This window comes from Salvelinus alpinus, chromosome 21 (assembly GCF_045679555.1).
Source record: "Salvelinus alpinus chromosome 21, SLU_Salpinus.1, whole genome shotgun sequence".
NCBI lineage: Eukaryota > Metazoa > Chordata > Actinopteri > Salmoniformes > Salmonidae > Salvelinus > Salvelinus alpinus.
Window position 1 is genome coordinate 37,600,958 of NC_092106.1, and position 17,643 is coordinate 37,618,600.

Below are 17,643 nucleotides of genomic sequence, written 5' to 3' on the forward strand. Positions count from 1 at the left end.
TGATCATTAAAATACTACTCTAGACTACTATTACAGCCCCAGCTTTCTACCACAATCTACCGACTGAAAGTCTGCCGAAAGCTTTGACGTAAGAAAAATAAGAAAGGCTGTTTGGCTATCAAAAACTCAAAAGTGAAACGTTGCAAGAAAACATTGTTGTGGAATGTCTTCCATTGTAAGGGAGTGGTGACACAGCCACAGCCACAGCTACTGTCTATAGTCAGGCCTTATTGTCCCACAGCTAACTTCCTGCAGTATGGTAATTATAGATACCAAGGCTTTTGGCATGGACACTGTATTTTTGGGATCTCTCTCTCTCTCTCTTTTCATTTCCCTCTCACTCCATCTCCCTTGCTTTCCCTCTCGCTATCTCTCTTTTCCTGTCCCCACTCTCTTTCTCGTTCCCCCTCTCTCTCATTCCCTCTCTCTCTCTCTCATTCCCTCTCTCTCTCTCTCATTCCCTCTCTCTCTCTCTCATTCCCTCTCTCTCCCCTGTATCTCTCTCTCTCACTCCCTCTATATATCCTTCCCTTCCCACCCCCTCTCGCTCTCTCCCCCATCTCTCCCACTCTCCCTATCTCTCTCCCTTCCTTCCCTCCCCCTCTCTCTCTCCCTCCCTCTCTATCCATCACCCCTTTCTCTCTCCCTGCCTCTCCCACTCCTTTCCTTTCCTCTCCCTCCCTCCCTCCCCCTCTCTCTCTCTCCCTCACCCCTTTCTCTCTCTCTCTCTCAGCAGGAGTGTATTCAGGTCACTCCTGCTGCTATAAGGCGTACAGTGTCAGAGTGAAGATGGAGCAGGTAAGGGCCGACTGATAACGCCACATCCTCATCTCTAATGCAGCCTGTTTTAGACTAGCGTCAGGCTAGGCACGTGTCTGTGCATTTTCACCCCGGAGACAGGAATATTTGTGGACTCTGGGGGAGAAAACAGAGAAAGTAGTGAAAAAGCCATCCCTCAGAAATCACAGTGACTAACACTTTACCATCACAGGCTGATTTTAGAGCAGTGACTCAATCAAAAGTCAGAATTGTGATACACTCTTAGAAAAAAGGGTTCCAAAAGGGTTATTCTGTTGTCCCCATAGGATAACTGGTTTTGGTTTCAAGTAGAACTATTTTGGGTTCCATGTAGAACCCTCTGTGTAAAGGGTTCAACATGGAACCAAAAGGGTTCTATCTGGAACCAAAAATGGTTCTTCAAAGGATTCTCCTATGGGGACAGTCGAAGAACCCTTTTAGGTTCTACACAGCATCTTTTTTTCTAAGAATGTGGTGTTGATGATGAGTATGAGTTATGCAGGGTTAAAAGGCAGGGAAGGGTTAAGACCTCTGGAATGCAGAGAACGTGGGTGAATGAGTGTGGCAAGGGCAGCATCAGGAAAGAGAAAGAGGGTGAGAAGGGGTGAGAATTAAGGTGGTGAGGAGGAGTAGACCAATTTATGATGGGATGAGGCAGAGTGTAAAGGGGTGACAGAAGGGGCAGAATTTAGGATGGAATGGCCCGGCCCTCAATCTAGTCTACTCCCGCTTGGAACATTCCAAAGTGCCCCCTCCCTGGCCCTCACCCAAGCTAGGCTCTGTCACCATGACCGCATCCAACCAAACTTTAGGACACAGACAGACTGGCCACTGTCTAATCAGTGTGCCCCCGCTGAGCATGTGCTTCACCCACATCTAGGTTACCCGCCAGTGGCTAGGTCAGAGGTCAAGTACCCTGCATGCAAAGCTAAAGAGAGCAGGGGAGATGAAAGACGGGTTGGGTAGATAAAGGAGTCTCAACTCAGAAAATATTGAGTAATGTAAAGACAGTACACCTGACCTCTCCGCTTCAGCCAATGAAAAGCTGTGGGGATGTCTTTCAGCGGCAGGGACTGGGAGACTAGTCAGGATCGAGGAAAAGAAGAACAGAGCAAAGTACAGAGAGATCCTTGATGAAAACCTGATCTAGAGTGCTCAGGACCTCAGACTTGGGTGAAGGTTCACCTTCCAACAGGACAACAACCCTAAGCTCACAGCCAAGACAACACATGAGTGGTTTCCGGACAATCCACCAAATGTCCTTGATTGGCCCAGCCAGATCGCGGACTTGAACCCGATCGAACATCTCTGGAGAGACCTGAAAATAGCTGTACAGCAACGGTCCCCATCCAACATGACAGAGCTTGAGAGGATCTGCAGAGAAGAATGAGAGAGACTCCCCATATACAGGTGTGCCAAGCTTGTAGCGTCATACCCAAGAAGACTCAATGCTGTAATCGCTGCCAAAGGTGCTTCAACAAAGTACTGAGGAAAGGGTCTGAATACTTGTGTAAATGTGATATTTAAGTTTTTTATTTGAAATATATCAGCAAAAATGTCTAAAAACCTGTTTTTGCTTTGTCATTATGGGGTATTGTGTGTAGATTGATGAGGGGAAAAAACAATTTAATCAATTTTAGAATAAGGCTGTAACGTAACAAAATGTGGAAAAAGTCAAGGGGTCTGAATACTTTCTGAATGCATTGTATGTCTATGAAGTGCTCCAGTGATGGCTATAGGGGAGATGGATAAAACCCACCCTGGGCAGAACAGCTTGAGAGTCATAGAGGGAGAAGAAGGGGCTATGGAGATAGAGGACACATTCAACCAACACCCAAACAGAATGCAGAGAGAGAGAGAGAGAGAGAGAGAGAGAGAGAGAGAGAGAGAGAGAGAGAGAGAGAGAGAGAGAGAGAGAGAGAGAGAGAGAGAGAGAGAGAGAGAGAGAGAGAGAGAGAGAGAGAGAGAGAGAGAGAGAGAGAGAGAGAGAGAGAGGCATGTTACCTAAATCTTTCTTCATGAGTGCATCTAAGTGCAGTTTTGCCAATGAGAGGCATGTTCAAGTAAATCCTCAGGAAAGAGGGTGATACCAAGCCCCCCTCCTTTCTCCCTCTCTCTGTGACCCATTTGCTCCTCTACATACTGGCTCTTCCTTTCCAACTGTGCTGAGAGCAAAACTAGGCCAAACTCAAATGTAAATCTCAAGTTTAAATACATAGTCCTGGAAAAACTGCAGTGTCAATGCATCTACCCACGAATCAATATCCTTCTCTACGCTGCGTTCACATGCACCTGTAGCTACAAAGCTTTAGATGAACAGATGAACTGGGACAACAGTATTACATGTTGTCAACAGAAATGCAAGTAGTCTCCGCTACAGCTCTGAGCAAATACATGGACACAACTAGTCTCACACAGAGGCTGTCCAGTCTCTGTATACAGTAGGGTCTCCTCTCGTCAGTGGTCCCTCCACACACACACACACACACACACACACACACACACACACACACACACACACACACACACACACACACACACACACACACACACACACACACACACACACACACACACACACACACACACACACACACACACACACACACACACACACACACACACACACACAGGAGAGGGGGTGTCACTGGGGACCCAGTGTTTGAGAAGAGTGACTCTTGTCCCTCCAGTGAAAAAAGACAGTAGCAAAATGACTGTACAGTTCCATTGGCCCAGGAGAAAACATTATTCTGGCCTGGTACAGAGGATATCAATAAAGCCCAGTATAGCCCCACATCCACCCCACTAGCTCCATGAATTTCCTAAAGGGTTGGTGCTGCAGAGACCGGAGTGACACACACACACACACACACACACACTACGTAGTCTATGAGAGGATTAACTGAGAGGTAGAGAAAAAAAATAGGGGGGTTCTCCCTACACAATAATAATAATACTGTTGTCATGTAAGCTATTTAGGGAGATGTATTATTAATATATATTGATGGCAGAAAAGGGATAGTGTTGTAGGCTAGATGAAGACCATTCAGTCTGTGATGTTCCACAACAATTTAACTCCACCAGCAGGAGACAGAGGTCACTCAGCAATATCAATTCACCTTATTAATTGTGTGGTCAGGTAGTTGTCTCCCTCATAATATATAGGCTTCATCTCTTTATCACAGTGATCTGAATCAATCCCTCATACTCACTCAATACCTTACCTGGTTGTGACTAGCCTATACTATGCATAGTGGAGTCCAGGGAGACAAATAACACTTTTAGGCTTTTGCTTTATTATGAAAAGGCAATCTAAGTTATATTAATAATATGTTTATACAAACAACATACATCAACTACCATTATTTACACACTGTAACTACATTTCTAGGATATACTGAAAGTGGCAGGAGTAAAATGTTACAATTGACTCAGCAGGTGGGATGAAATGTAACAGGCTGAGAAGTTAAATGTAACACTGTCTTTAATGGTAAAAAAGAAGGGTAATTAAAAAACATATGTTTTGAAACTGATATTTGGATGAAAATACACTAAATTGAGACCAAATATTTCCATTTGATCTTTTAGGCATATCATATTGACCAAAAATGGAGTAGCCAAAATGAATATATTTTATACAAGATATTTTTTGAATTTAAGTCTAAATGTGTCATTTTATTTGTAATTATTCTAAAGTATTAACTTAGTTGTACTGCTAAACTTGATGTAAATAAGTGACATTTTATATAATTATGTGAATGTGTCTAAATATTATATACGATTTTAGGTACTGCATTACAACGAAACCCCCACAAAATACAACAACAATTCTTGTCATCAACTATACCAATCAAAAGACCCTATCTTACTGATAAAAAGTATATATGTTTAGATACATGGACAATGGTTCCACAAGTCTATTATCAAAAAAATTGTATATTTACCCATTTCTGTCAATACGAAAAATAATTGATGGATTTAAACTAAACTTATTAGCCATGTAGACACTAAGCAAGTATTAGGACATTTTATAACATGTTTCTAATTTGAGTTACTAAGCTGTTACTACTGACCAGGTGCTACTTTGTTCCCCGGTCTCCCCTACAGACATAACTAAGGGACATTCCCTCTTTATCAAGACAAGTCACAACACCATAGCCACATTATTTAGATTTGAATGATATTCAAATAAAAATAAAGTCTTAGCCTACCGTTTGAAAATGTTTTCCATGTCTTTGATCTGTTTGCGGGAGAACTCTTTGAATTCCGTGTAGGGATTGAACACCTTGGCCTGCTTGGGCGCCGCGTTCCCATTGTTGATGCACAGTCTCCGCGTGAGTTTCGCGGTGAGTTCCGATGTGTCATCATTGACAATGACCGCCACCGCTTTTTTCTGCGGACCGGGGACAGGGTCGCTCGCTTTCACCGGGGTCTCCTCTGGTGGAGACGGGTTGAATAGGTGAGCCGGCTCCGCGGCCAGCCTGGGCTGCAGTTCCCTCGCCAATTCGTCCGATGCCATGGTGCGTAATATACTTTTTGACTTGATGCAATGGGAGCGTGTGCCTGGTACTCAGGATGGAAGTCAGCTGTGTCTGTCAGCTCTTGGCTCAGAGAGTTCCTTTCATCACACAGGACAGTTTCGAGGGGGCGGAGCACAACGGAGCATCAGCATCAAAACATTAATTGAGCTATATTACAACATCTGAAACCAACCACAGGCGAGCCCAAGCAAATGGGAGCATACAATGAGCATAAAACGGGTCAAATAAAGGTGCAACACGAGCAGTCAAGCTGTTGTTCAATTAATTGCTTGATTGAGAATTTTTCAAATTTTAGCTAGTATTTGAGAGACATTCTTTGTATGTTTACTTGGTAATCCTCGTCGACCCTATTTATTATAGCTGTGACGCAGGTGCCACAATGCAGCCACAATGCAGCCTCAATCAAAAATGAACTACGGATGCAAAAACAACTGCGTTGGCCGGGAATCGAACCCGGGTCAACTGCTTGGAAGGCAGCTATGCTCACCACTATACCACCAACGCTCGCCGGATTTATAAGGAACCTTTGGCAAGTTCACAAGGGCACTTCAGTCAGCTGATCTGATTTTGTAGCTGAATGTTTGTATGTTATATTAATCAAATACCACGAGTCCCGTTACTGACATTTCCGAGATATAGTCTGTCAAATAAGTGTGGGCTGGCGTGTCAAACAAAACAGTAGCCACTGGCGTGCCAAACAAAACAGTAGCCACATTAATTGCGAGGACCGGCTAAACTCAGCCTGCCAATAAAGACTTCTAATCTAGCTAAATGAAGAAAGGTCATCATCTGCTCCCATGTTCTGTGCAAAACAAACCAAAACGTATTGGTTTCTAGAGTGCATGACGCATGACAGGAACAAGGAGTCCCGTGCCTATCGCCTTTGTACTAGTCATAATAAACAAATGGGGCTTCCTACAGATGCAGCATTGCCCACATTACGGGCTGCAGTTGCACCCTTCTCGTTTATAGAACGCATGTTGCTTGACAGGAACAAGACAGTGTTAACTGCAACGTTGTTACAAAATTGATAAATTAATGTGCGAGAAAGTGTGCGGATTTTGCGGACTCACTGGTCTGGACTGGATTAGTGAGCAGAGACGAACCGATGCCACAATATGCTCTCTCGACATTGGTCAATGCATTACTCGTTTCGTTTATTGATTGTAGACATTTGACTACCAGCAAATTTAGATTTGATATATAGAGCTAATAAAGCTAGTTGTTTCTACACTAACTTGTGGCTCGTTGGTCTAGGGGTATGATTCTCGCTTAGGGTGCGAGAGGTCCCGGGTTCAAATCCCGGACGAGCCCTCCTTTTTGTAAAGAATAATAGTTTTTATTTAGGAGTTTAAAGGCAGGCATATCTACAACTACAATTTTAACCAAACAGGAAAGACCAAGACGATGCAACACAGTCTACCGCTGTTGTGTTTTTTTGTTTTTAATTTTACAAAATGGATGGCCGCTAGCCTATTTTATACTTTAACTATAACCAACAACAACCTAGTGATAACAGCAGTTTAGAGAGTCCAGCGGCAGCTTGTGCAAAAACAACACATAAAAATATACTAAAAAAAGCTTTGACCCCGACGTGATTTGAACACGCAACCTTCTGATCTGGAGTCAGACGCGCTACCGTTGCGCCACGAGGTCCATGCTGTAGTGAAACGCAACATCTCTAGTTAACTATGTACAGTCATGTGACTGATAATACTGAAAGCCTAGTAAATTGATATGACATGGCAAGTCCTAAATGACACGAAAACAATGTAAATTGTTGCAAAACATCCATTTGCATTTTGCAAAAGAAAAGCTTTGTCCATTGTCCTTGGGACGTCCCTACCCCAGATTGAAGTGTACATTTTAAATGCCTATGACCCGGTGGAAAATAAAAAAACACAGGTCAGGTGTATTCAGGTTGCTGTGAACATTAAATGAACAGTGCAAATTCAACAACTTGATATTAAGATTTTGGGGGGTGAAATTTAAAGCAAGCTAATATTTTTTAGGTGGTTTGATACTTCATTCAGACAGCCATGAAATGAGACAGGTAAATGCTAGAAACAGTGGTAAGCAGGAATAGATCTCAGTTCTTAGGTAGAAAGTTCTATGCTACACATGACAGGGAGTGTTACCAATACACCAAGGTTCTGCACAGGATTTTTTTTAAATATAAATGGTTGATGGCAAAGGGTAACCAAATCATAGTTTGCAGTTTCCTTGTCCACAGACTGCTTTCAAGGTAAGGACACAAACATTTTGTTATTTGGGTGAACTGTCTCTTTAATAGAGGTCTAGAAGAAAATCCTGCTTGCCCTCCAAGAGGGTTGGCCAACCCTGATCTACACTATATATACACACACAATTATGTGGACACCCCTTCAAATGAGTGGATTCGGCTATTCCAGCCACACCCATTGCTGACAGGTGTATAAAATCGAGCACACCGCCATGCAATCTCCATAGACAAACACTGTCAGTAGAATGGCCTTACTGAAGAGCTCAGTGACTATGAACGTGGCACCGCCATAGGATGCCACCTTCCCAACAAGTCAGTTCTTCAAATTTCTGCCCTGCTAGAGCTTCCCCGGTCAACTGTAAGTCCTGTTATTGTGAAGTGGAAACGTCGAAGAGCAACAACAGCTGTGAAGCGGTAGGCCACACAAGCTCACAGAACAGCTCCGCCGTGTGCTGAAGTGCATAGGGCGTAAAAATCGTCTGTCCTCAGTTGGAACACTCACTACTGAGTTCCAAACTGCCTCTGGAAGCAACGTCAGCACAAGAACTGTTCGTCGGGAACTTCATGAAAAGGGTTTCCATGGCTGAGCAGCCACACACAATCCTAAGATCACCATGTGCAATGCCAAGCGTCGGCTGGAGTGGTGTAAAGCCCGCCGCCATTGGACTCTGGAGCAGTGGAAATGCATTCTCTGGAGTGATGAATCACCCTTCACAATAATCCCCAGTTTACAATTGGCTCATTCATCCCCCTCCTCTCCCCTGTAACTATTCCCCAGGTCGTTGCTGCAAATGAGAACGTGTTCTCAGTCAACTTACCTGGTAAAATAACGGATAAATAAATAAATAAAACAATCTTGCAGTCCGAAGGACGAATCTGGGTTTGGCGGGTGCCAGGAGAACGCTACATGCCCCAATGCATAGTGCCAACTATAAAGTTTGATGGAGGAGGAATAATGGTCTGGGGCTGTTTTTCATGGTTCGGGTGAGGCCCCCTTAGTTCCAGTGAAGGGAAATCTTAACACTACGGCCTACAATGACATTCTAGATCATTCTGTGCTTGTCATCAAGGATCTCTCTGTACTTTGCTCCATTCATCTTTCCCTCGATCCTGACTAGTCCCCAGTTAAGAAAACAATTCTTATTTACAATGACGGCCTACCCTGGCCAAACCCTAAAAACACTGGGCCAATTGTGCACCGCCCTATGGGACTCCCAATCACGACCAGATGTGATACAGCCTGGAATAGTACCAGAGTCTGTAGTGACACCTCTAGCACTGAGATGCAGTACCTTAGACCACTGTGCAACTCTGGAGGCCCCTGAAGAGTGGCTTCTGTCTGGCCACTCTACCATAAAGGCCTGATTGGTGGAGTGCTGCAGAGATGGTTGTCCTTCTGGAAGGTTCTCCCATCTCCACAGAGGAGCTGTCAGCTCTAGGAAGCGTCTTGGTGGTTCCAAACTTCTTCCATTTAAGAATGGTGGAGGCCACTGTGTTCTTGGGGACCTTCAATGCTGCAGAAATGTTGTCGTACCCTTACCGAGACCTGTGCCTTGACACAATCCAGTCTCGGCGCTCTGCGGACAATTCCTTCGACCTCAAGGCTTGGTTTTTGCTCTTAAATGCACTGTCAACTGTGGGACATTATATAGACAGGTGTGGGCCTTTCCAAATCATGTCCAATCAATTCAATTTGCCACAGGTGGACTCCAATCAAGGATGATCAATGGAAACAGGATGCACCTGAGCTCAACTTCGAGTCTCATAGCAAAGGGTTTTGATCTCAATCAATTCAGCTTTGATATAACTTTACTAAACTAGCACCATTGTGATAAGTGATATCTATTTGTGATCATATTAATAAGTGATGAGTAAGACTATTAGGCGTAGGCAACAGATCTTGATGATAATTATTTTAAGAGATTGTAGCGCCCTTCGAATCGTGGGTCCGGTGAAGTTTTTTGAACATCAAGGCAGACACGCAGTGAATTTGGTTCCTAGATCTCGTTGGTGTGATGATAAGGTTCATGTGGTCGATCAGTTTGTCTGCACACGCAATAGAGGTGGTGTGTGTCTGTAAACTTACGCTTCGATCACACCGATAGTGTTTTTGCGCCAATTAGTACGCAGCATCATCTGGATAAGTATGCAACAAAAGTTAAACGTTCACCTTCTGCTACTATTTCTGTCAAGCCGTCTACACATACAGTTTGACGCACATGTTCGATAAATCCAATATATGCACAGCAACTGCCTCTGCAAGGCAAACGCAGCGTTTCATTGGAAATGAATGTAATTCTGGTGTACCAAAATGCAATGTGCACTGCTGGAGTGTTCGAAGCGTTATTCATAATTTGCGCCACCGCCAGAGAGAGAGAATACAGGGTAGAAACCACAATTTACCTACATATAGGATGGTATAGCCTAAATATGTATTTAGTTTGTCATTCTATTGCTTTGATGGATTTTTTGGTTTAACTAAATATAATTTATTTTGAATTTATCAGAACACGTTTTCGTTCAGGATTCCAGAAACATTGCGAGGGAGTACTACATCCCTGATAATGTCTATACACACACCATCATATACATCTGCCATTGCTCATTTTAATATATCTATATTTCTTAATTCCTTTATTTAAATGTTTGTGATTTGGGTATATTGTTTTGTATTGATAGGTATTACTGCACTGTTGGAGCTAGGAACATAAGCATTACGCTACACCCAGCGATAACATCTGAAAAACATGTGTACGCTACGAATACAATTTGATTGATACCTAAAGGTAGGGACGTCCCAAGGATCCCGTTAGCCGCTGACCATTCTGTGATAAGGTTAAGGGGTCAAGCTCGCGGGGCACGAGCGCCCTCCTTTGAGTGAATACGAAATTACACCAGTGTGGGTTCACCTCCTCTGTATGCTCATCCTAGCCCGTTCATATATACTTTAGTGATCTGTGTAAAATAGCCCACATTCAGGCATGGTCAACAGTAGCACGTCAATGAAACATCTGCAGGAAAGTGAGTCTTGCATCAGACATGAGTGAATTACAACTAATGAATGATAACTAACCTATAACACCAATAGCGTGTCACACGGGTAAGCTTTCCGGAATTGACCAATATATTGGAATAGTACTTATAGGCACTGTTTAATCGCAGTTATGTTAACAACGGCGCTTGCAGGTGTTCAGCAGGCGGGAGCGAAGGACACTGTGTTTGCTTAGCCAGCTAGCACACGGTGTCGCCCCCGCCTGCTGTGTACCAAAGTCCTCTTTAGGACTAACTGGCAAAGATAGCACACAGTACCGCTTGTCGTGGACAGTTTCCCCGGTACACAACAGTGTCACTGACTAGCAAGCTAGTTAGCACACGGTGTCGCGCCAGCCTCCTTACTGCTGTACTAGCAGGGGGGCGACCGGTAGACTGAGTCCTTCGCCTGGTCTGTCAGGGTGCTCGAGGGTGGCGTTTTGCGGAAAAAAATAATGCCCACATGCAGGAACGCCCCGAATTGTGGGCTGCAGTTGCACACTGATGATCTTTTCAACCTAAATTCCGTCTCCCCTGAAAAATGAATGTGGGGACTCCTTTCAGATGTCTTTTTACTATGGCAGTGACCGTTACATCAAATATAATTGAAATATACATTGCAGACCGTTTAGAAACTCTTCAGTAGTTACATTGAATATCATGCATCTTGAGCTTGCGGCCAGCTTGCTACGTGCCACCAGGCGACAGTTACATTTCTGTTGTTTCTATCTAGCAGCGATACAATGCCTAGCTACGTTTTGTGTTGTACTGGCCATATTTGTTCTTTTAGAGTGTTTTGTAAAATATTAAACAGTAGTGGTTCAAAACTTGGATAGTTTTCTTACGAATGAGTTGGCTCGTTGGTCTAGGGGTATGATTCTCGCTTTGGGTGCGAGAGGTCCCGGGTTCAAATCCCGGACGAGCCCTCCTTTTTTCTTTTAGGTCAGATCGTTTGATACATATTTTGCATGTCACAACATGTGCATTTCGGCAAAAATTACAGCAGTAGTGTATCCATTTGGGAAATCGATCTAGTACACTCACTGAATTATGTATTGAAATGACAGATCGTGAAATCATATTATGCTTTGGTTAAGACAGACGCAGTCAGCCTACCCATGTTTTCATTGTCTGCAAAAGGAATAATATGTTGTAAAAGGTTTGGCCAGTACGGGTATCGAACCCGCGACCTTCGCGTTATTAGCACGACGCTCTAACCAACTGAGCTAACCGGCCGTAAAGGTGAATCGTCTGGCAGAGTATATAGCCATATCCAAATAGATAAGGAACGTAAACTAGGTTTTCATCGAATTGGCAATAGATTTTCATGCGACTATTCTCAAATCAGCATAAAAACAATATGCGCATTTTCCCACCAGATATGTTTCCATCAATTTAGCTTGTTGCAGATACAAGGCTGTGTGTGATGATGTGGTGCACATAAAAAATGTCAAATTCGGTTGAATTCCCATGTACCGAATGGAAAATACAATTAAAATAGGTATTCTGCCCTTGAGTTGCGTTCCCATGCAAAACTAGACAGATAGCTAACAACTAAGTCTTCAATAAAACTCCCAAGGCGTGACTTTTCTTGAATGAATATTGAAAACGTTTATGTTGTAAAACTGCAAAACACAGAAAATAATATACTTTAGTATTCAATTCACACCGACATACTGTAGCTGTACATTATACATTTGAAGTTGCATGAATACAAAGCACGTGCTACGGTACCATGCATCTGGCATGATGCCAAACCATATAGCTAATTGCTTTCTCATATGGTAATTGACTAACTCCTTTCATTACTCTAATAATGTACAACCATCTATGTAGAATAACAAAGCATATTACACTAGAAACAGTAACAAAAATACAGTATTGTATATTTTACAATTCGTTTGCATGATGCACGAACAAAGTAATACAGCTAACATCATACATGAAAGGCATTGCAATTTGTGTGAGTAAATGCAACCAACCAACATTGATATGTAAGAAACTCTATCAATAACAAGATTATCATCATTAGCTAAATGCTTGAATCGAACTTACAAACAAATATTTTCCAAGGCTGAAGCGTGACAAGAAATAACTACACTGAAAGACCTGCACGCTGCTTCTATGCGTGCAGAACGAATTCTCTACTTCCTGTTTGCGTACAGTCTAAGTACCAGAAAGCTCCACTAGGGGGCAAATAACACCATGGAACACAATGAAAATCCATCTTAACCATTGTAATAAAATAATCTGTTACCTTCTAACAGGATGGCAGCACACTCCCCACCTGGTATAATGAAATTGTGCCACTATGAAATAAAACATATCAAGAAACAAATAATGTCCTTTCTATTATTATCTTTTGTCTCTAGGATGCTTCAGAAAGAAGAACAACAATCTCTGAGATTGGTCTCAGAAACACCTTAGCAGCTCCTTGCTTGACAATGTTTAGTTCTACTTTCCTAACCTTTTTGTCAGTACTGGGAAAGGTTTTTTGAGTGTACTTTGTTTTGGAAACTCTTTTCCTTTTTCAAGGCATTTGAATTCTTCTCTGAAGGCTTCATGTTGCACACAGTGAATGATTGCTGTTTTGGCTTGTGACAACTCACTTGTACCGCATGGTTTATTACAGTCATGCCAGCCTCTGCAGCTGGTGTTGTCCGCACCTTCATGGAAGGATCTGGCAACATGAATGAGTCGTGCTGTGGCTCGATTGAGAGCTTTCCAGCTTGAGAACCTCTCAAAGCGATGAGAGCCGAGTTGAGCTCCAGAAACCTTAGAGGTGAAGACAGTGACGTCTGTTCGAATCTCTGCGTCTGCGTGAGGCTCTACAAGGTCAACATTTATGTTCTCAGGCTCACTTGAGTTTGTTTGGGTCAGGAAAGGTGGACCTGAGAACCAACTGGTGTACTTTAAGAGCGCAGCAAGTATAGGCCTGGTTGCATGGTCTGTTGGATTGCTGTCAGTGTTTACATAACACCACTGATCTGGATGGGTAGACTTCCTGATGCGAGTTACCCTATTGGCAACATACACATAGAATCTTTTGGTGACATTGTGGATGTAACCGAGAACTATCTTACTGTCTGTGTAGAACTTGGCCACATTTACATCAATGTCGATTTCGTCTCTGATCAGTTCATACATCTCAACAGCTAGCAAAGCCGCACACAGTTCTAGGCGTGGGATAGTGTGGGCCGGACGAGGGGCCAATTTTGATTTCCCCATGACAAATCCAACATGGCATTGACCTTCCGAGTCAATAACTCTCAGGTAGGCTACCGCTCCTATGGCTACTGTAGAGGCATCCGAGAAGATGTGTAGCTCTCTTCTTTGAGTGGTAGACAAGGAGACTGGGATGTAGGTCCGTTGAATATACATATGTTCCAACTCCATCAAAGAATCCTTCCACATTTTCCATTTCTCTTCTTTTTCTGGGGGAAGAGGGGCATCCCACTCACTCTGATCAGAAGAGAGTTCTCTGATTAAGGCTTTACCTTGCATTGTTATTGGAGCCACGAACCCAAGGGGGTCATAAAGACTATTCACTGTGGACAGGATGCCTCTCCGCGTAAAAGGCTTCTCATTGTGGGACACCTGGAATGAGAAGCTGTCTGTTTCCAGGTTCCAGGAAAGTCCCAGACTCCGTTGAAAGGGGAGAGGATCCACTCCTAGGTCCAGATCTTTTAAGTCTTTTGCACGGTCCTCCATAGGGAAGGCTTCCATAACTGTTTTGCTATTGGATGCAATCTTGTGTAGTTTCATGTTGGACTCCGCCAACATTGCTTGTGTTTTTCTTAGAATGTTGATAGCTTCTTCTGTTGTAGCTACTGATGTCAGCCCATCATCGACGTAGAAGTTCCTCACTACATATTGCTTGGGTTCTGATCCGTGTTCCTTCTCACCCTGTAGCGCTGCACGTCTCATGCAGTAGATGGCTACGGCTGGTGAGGGGCTGTTCCCAAATACATGGACTTTCATCCTGTACTCAGTTATGTTTCTATCTGGATTGTTGTCTTCATACCAGAGAAACCTTAAGTAATCTCTGTGATCCTCACGTATACCAAAACAGTAAAACATTTGTTGCACATCTGCTGTTAGTGCAATGCAATCCTTGCGGAAGCGCATTAGGACGCCCAAGAGTGTGTTGTTTAAGTCTGGACCACTGAGCAGAACATCGTTAACGAACTACAAAAATCTCTGAAACTGGAAACACCTATCTCCCTCACTAGCTTTAAGCACCAGCTGTCAGAGCAGCTCATAGATTACTGCACCTGTACATAACCCATCTACAATTTAGCCCAAACAACTACCTCTTTACCTACTGTATTTATTTATTAATTTATTTTGCTCCTTTGCACCCCATTATTTCTGTCTCTACTTTGCACTTTCTTCCACTGCAAACCAACCATTCCATTGTTTTATTTTTATTTATTTTTATTTTTTTATTTTTTTATTTTTTTTATTTTTTATTTTATTTTTTATTTTACTTGCTGTGTTGTACTCACTTCGCCTCCATGGCCTTTTATATTTTTATTTATTTATACATATATTTGTTTGCCTTCACCTCCCTTATCTCACCTCACTTGCTCACATTGTATATAGACTTATTTTTATTTTTTTTCACTGTATTATTGACTATATGTTTGTTTTACTCCATGTGTAACTATGTGTTGTTGTATGTGTCGAACTGCTTTGCTTTATCTTGGCCAGGTCGCAATTGTAAATGAGAACGTGTTCTCAATTTGCCTACCTGGTTAAATAAAGGTTAAATAAAAAAATAAAAAAAATAAAAAGTGACACGCCTTGACACTTAGCACTGGAGTCAAATACTACTCTTATTTGTTCAGGCTTTTGTGGATGGTAAACACCAAATATGGGTAGATACCAACATTCTTTGTCTCCCTCTAGTGGCGGTGAAGGTTCGGCTTGGTCGTTATCCAGCATCTTTTGCATGAAGTCAATAAAATGACGCTTCATGTCAGGCTTTTTGTCTAAAGTCCTGCGAAGTGATGTGAGACGGTTTATGGCCTGCTCCCTGTTATTAGGAAGGCGACGTCGAGTGGGGCGAAAGGGTAGTGGAGCCACCCAGTTGTTTCCATCATCCTGGAAAACCTGTTTGTCCATAATGTCCAAAAAGGCTTTGTCCTCCACTGATGGTGCTGGTTTATCATCGTCTTGTGTTTTGTCGAACACGGAACATCCCAGGCTGTCTGTGTTCACAGTTGGGGCTGTATCCAGGCACTGAGGGCTGTATCCAGGCACTCTGCGTTGTGTCATGTTAAGAACAGCCCTTAGCGGTGGTATATTGGCCATATACCACACCCCCTCGTGCCTTATTGCTTAAATATAGCCTGCCTTAGATTAGATAATGGACAAAATTGCAAGATTATTTTTATTTGTCTACGGCAGCGAAGCATCGATGATCATGTCACCAGAATAAGAGCCACCGACATTTTTCACAAACTTAATTTTACCAACACAAAAACATCCCACCTTGTCTATCTTATTTTGTTATGTTGAAATTTGGAAAATTGACCAAAAAATTTCCATTAGGCTTCTAATTTTTTTTTTTTATCCGACATAGATAAGTTGAATGGAAACCTGGTTACTGATACTGAACAAAATGTTGACTGCATATTACTTTTCACGGAAAAATGAAAGGATGGTCATGGCTCACATCAACACCATTGTCCCTGAAACTCTAGACCCACTCCAATTTGCATACCGCTCCAACAGATCCTCAGATGACACAATCTCTATCTCCACACTGCCCTTTCCCACGTGGACAAAAGAAACACCTATGTGAGAATGCTATTCATTGACTACAGCTCAACGTTCAACACCATAGTGCCCTCAAAGCTCATCACTAAGCTAAGGACCCTGGGACTAAACACCTCCCTCTGCAACTGGATCCTGGACTTCCTGACGGACATGGGCCAAACACACCAAGACAGTTGTGAAGAGGGTACGACAAAACCTATTCCCCCTCAGGAGACTGAAAATATTTGGCATGGGTCCTCAGATCCTCAAAAGGTTCTACAGCTGCACCATCGAGAGCATCCTGACTGGTTGCATCACTGCCTGGTATGGCATCTACTCGGCCTCCGACTGCAAGGCACTACAGAGGGTAGTGCGTACAGCCCAGTACATCACTGGGGACAAGCTTCCTGCCATCCAGGACCTCTACACCAGGCGGTGTCAGAGGAAGGCCCTAAAAATGAGCAAAGACTCCAGCCACCCTAGTCATAGACTGTTCTCTCTGCTACCGCATGGCAAGCGGTACCGGAGCGCCAAGTCTAGGTCCAAGAGGCTTCTAAACAGCGTCTACCCCCAAGCCATAAGACTCCTGAACATCTAATCAAATGGCTACCCAGACTATTTGCATTGCTGCTACTCTCTGTTGTTATCATCTATCTATGCATAGTCACTTTAATAACTCTACTACCTACATGTACATATTACTTCAACTAACCGGTGCCCCCGCACATTGACTCTGTACCGGTACCCCCTGTGTATAGTCTCGCTATTGTTATTTTACTGCTGCTCTTTAATTACTTGTTACTTATTTTGGCAAAAACCAAAATGTGCACCCCTCAGGCCAGGTGCACAATGTAGGAATTTATGGTTGAATCAGAATCACAATTATAATCATTGGCCAGTACAGATATTAAGTAAAACCACAAGTCCAAATCCCTATCTCCATCCATTGCTAATTTAGGAAAGGGCCAATTTTTAGGACAACAACACATGGAGAGGAAACAATTCAAGTTTTTTCTGTCAATGACGTTTAGCGTTTGATGTAATGTGATTGGTGTGAAGCCAAATCAAAACTGACTTCCTTTGATACTTTTTTTGGTGCGTCTGGACCATTCACAGTTGAGCTCACTCAATTTAGTTCATCGCTGATTGATTATTATTTTATGTGTTTTTTTATCAAGGGAGGTCAAATGCTGGCTGGCTTCTGTTGCATTTTTGACCAGACAGCATCATATAGATGGGCTACACATTCAGAGACAGGGCCGCTGTTTC

The 17,643-nt window shown here is 43.0% G+C and overlaps 1 protein-coding gene and 5 non-coding genes across 6 annotated transcripts in view; 2 read left to right on the forward strand and 4 right to left on the reverse strand.

Moving 5' to 3' along the window:
• Positions 1-5,613, reverse strand: part of LOC139548297 (EF-hand domain-containing protein D1-like) — a 29,650-nt gene extending 24,037 nt beyond the window's left edge. The window contains exon 1 of the mRNA XM_071357887.1: positions 5,010-5,613. Within this exon, the coding sequence (XP_071213988.1) occupies positions 5,010-5,317 (308 nt within the window). The 5' untranslated portion in view covers positions 5,318-5,613. The remainder of the gene's footprint in view (positions 1-5,009) is intronic.
• Positions 5,614-5,771: 158 nt separating this feature from the next.
• Positions 5,772-5,843, reverse strand: trnag-ucc (transfer RNA glycine (anticodon UCC)). The gene has a single exon. It is a non-coding gene; the product is annotated as a tRNA-Gly (tRNA).
• A 738-nt stretch (positions 5,844-6,581) lies between these two features.
• On the forward strand, positions 6,582-6,653 carry trnap-agg (transfer RNA proline (anticodon AGG)). The gene has a single exon. It is a non-coding gene; the product is annotated as a tRNA-Pro (tRNA).
• Positions 6,654-6,923: 270 nt separating this feature from the next.
• On the reverse strand, positions 6,924-6,995 carry trnaw-cca (transfer RNA tryptophan (anticodon CCA)). Its single transcript has one exon. It is a non-coding gene; the product is annotated as a tRNA-Trp (tRNA).
• A 4,470-nt stretch (positions 6,996-11,465) lies between these two features.
• On the forward strand, positions 11,466-11,537 carry trnap-ugg (transfer RNA proline (anticodon UGG)). Its single transcript has one exon. It is a non-coding gene; the product is annotated as a tRNA-Pro (tRNA).
• A 236-nt stretch (positions 11,538-11,773) lies between these two features.
• Positions 11,774-11,847, reverse strand: trnai-aau (transfer RNA isoleucine (anticodon AAU)). The gene has a single exon. It is a non-coding gene; the product is annotated as a tRNA-Ile (tRNA).
• Between the last annotated feature and the right edge of the window lie 5,796 nt (positions 11,848-17,643).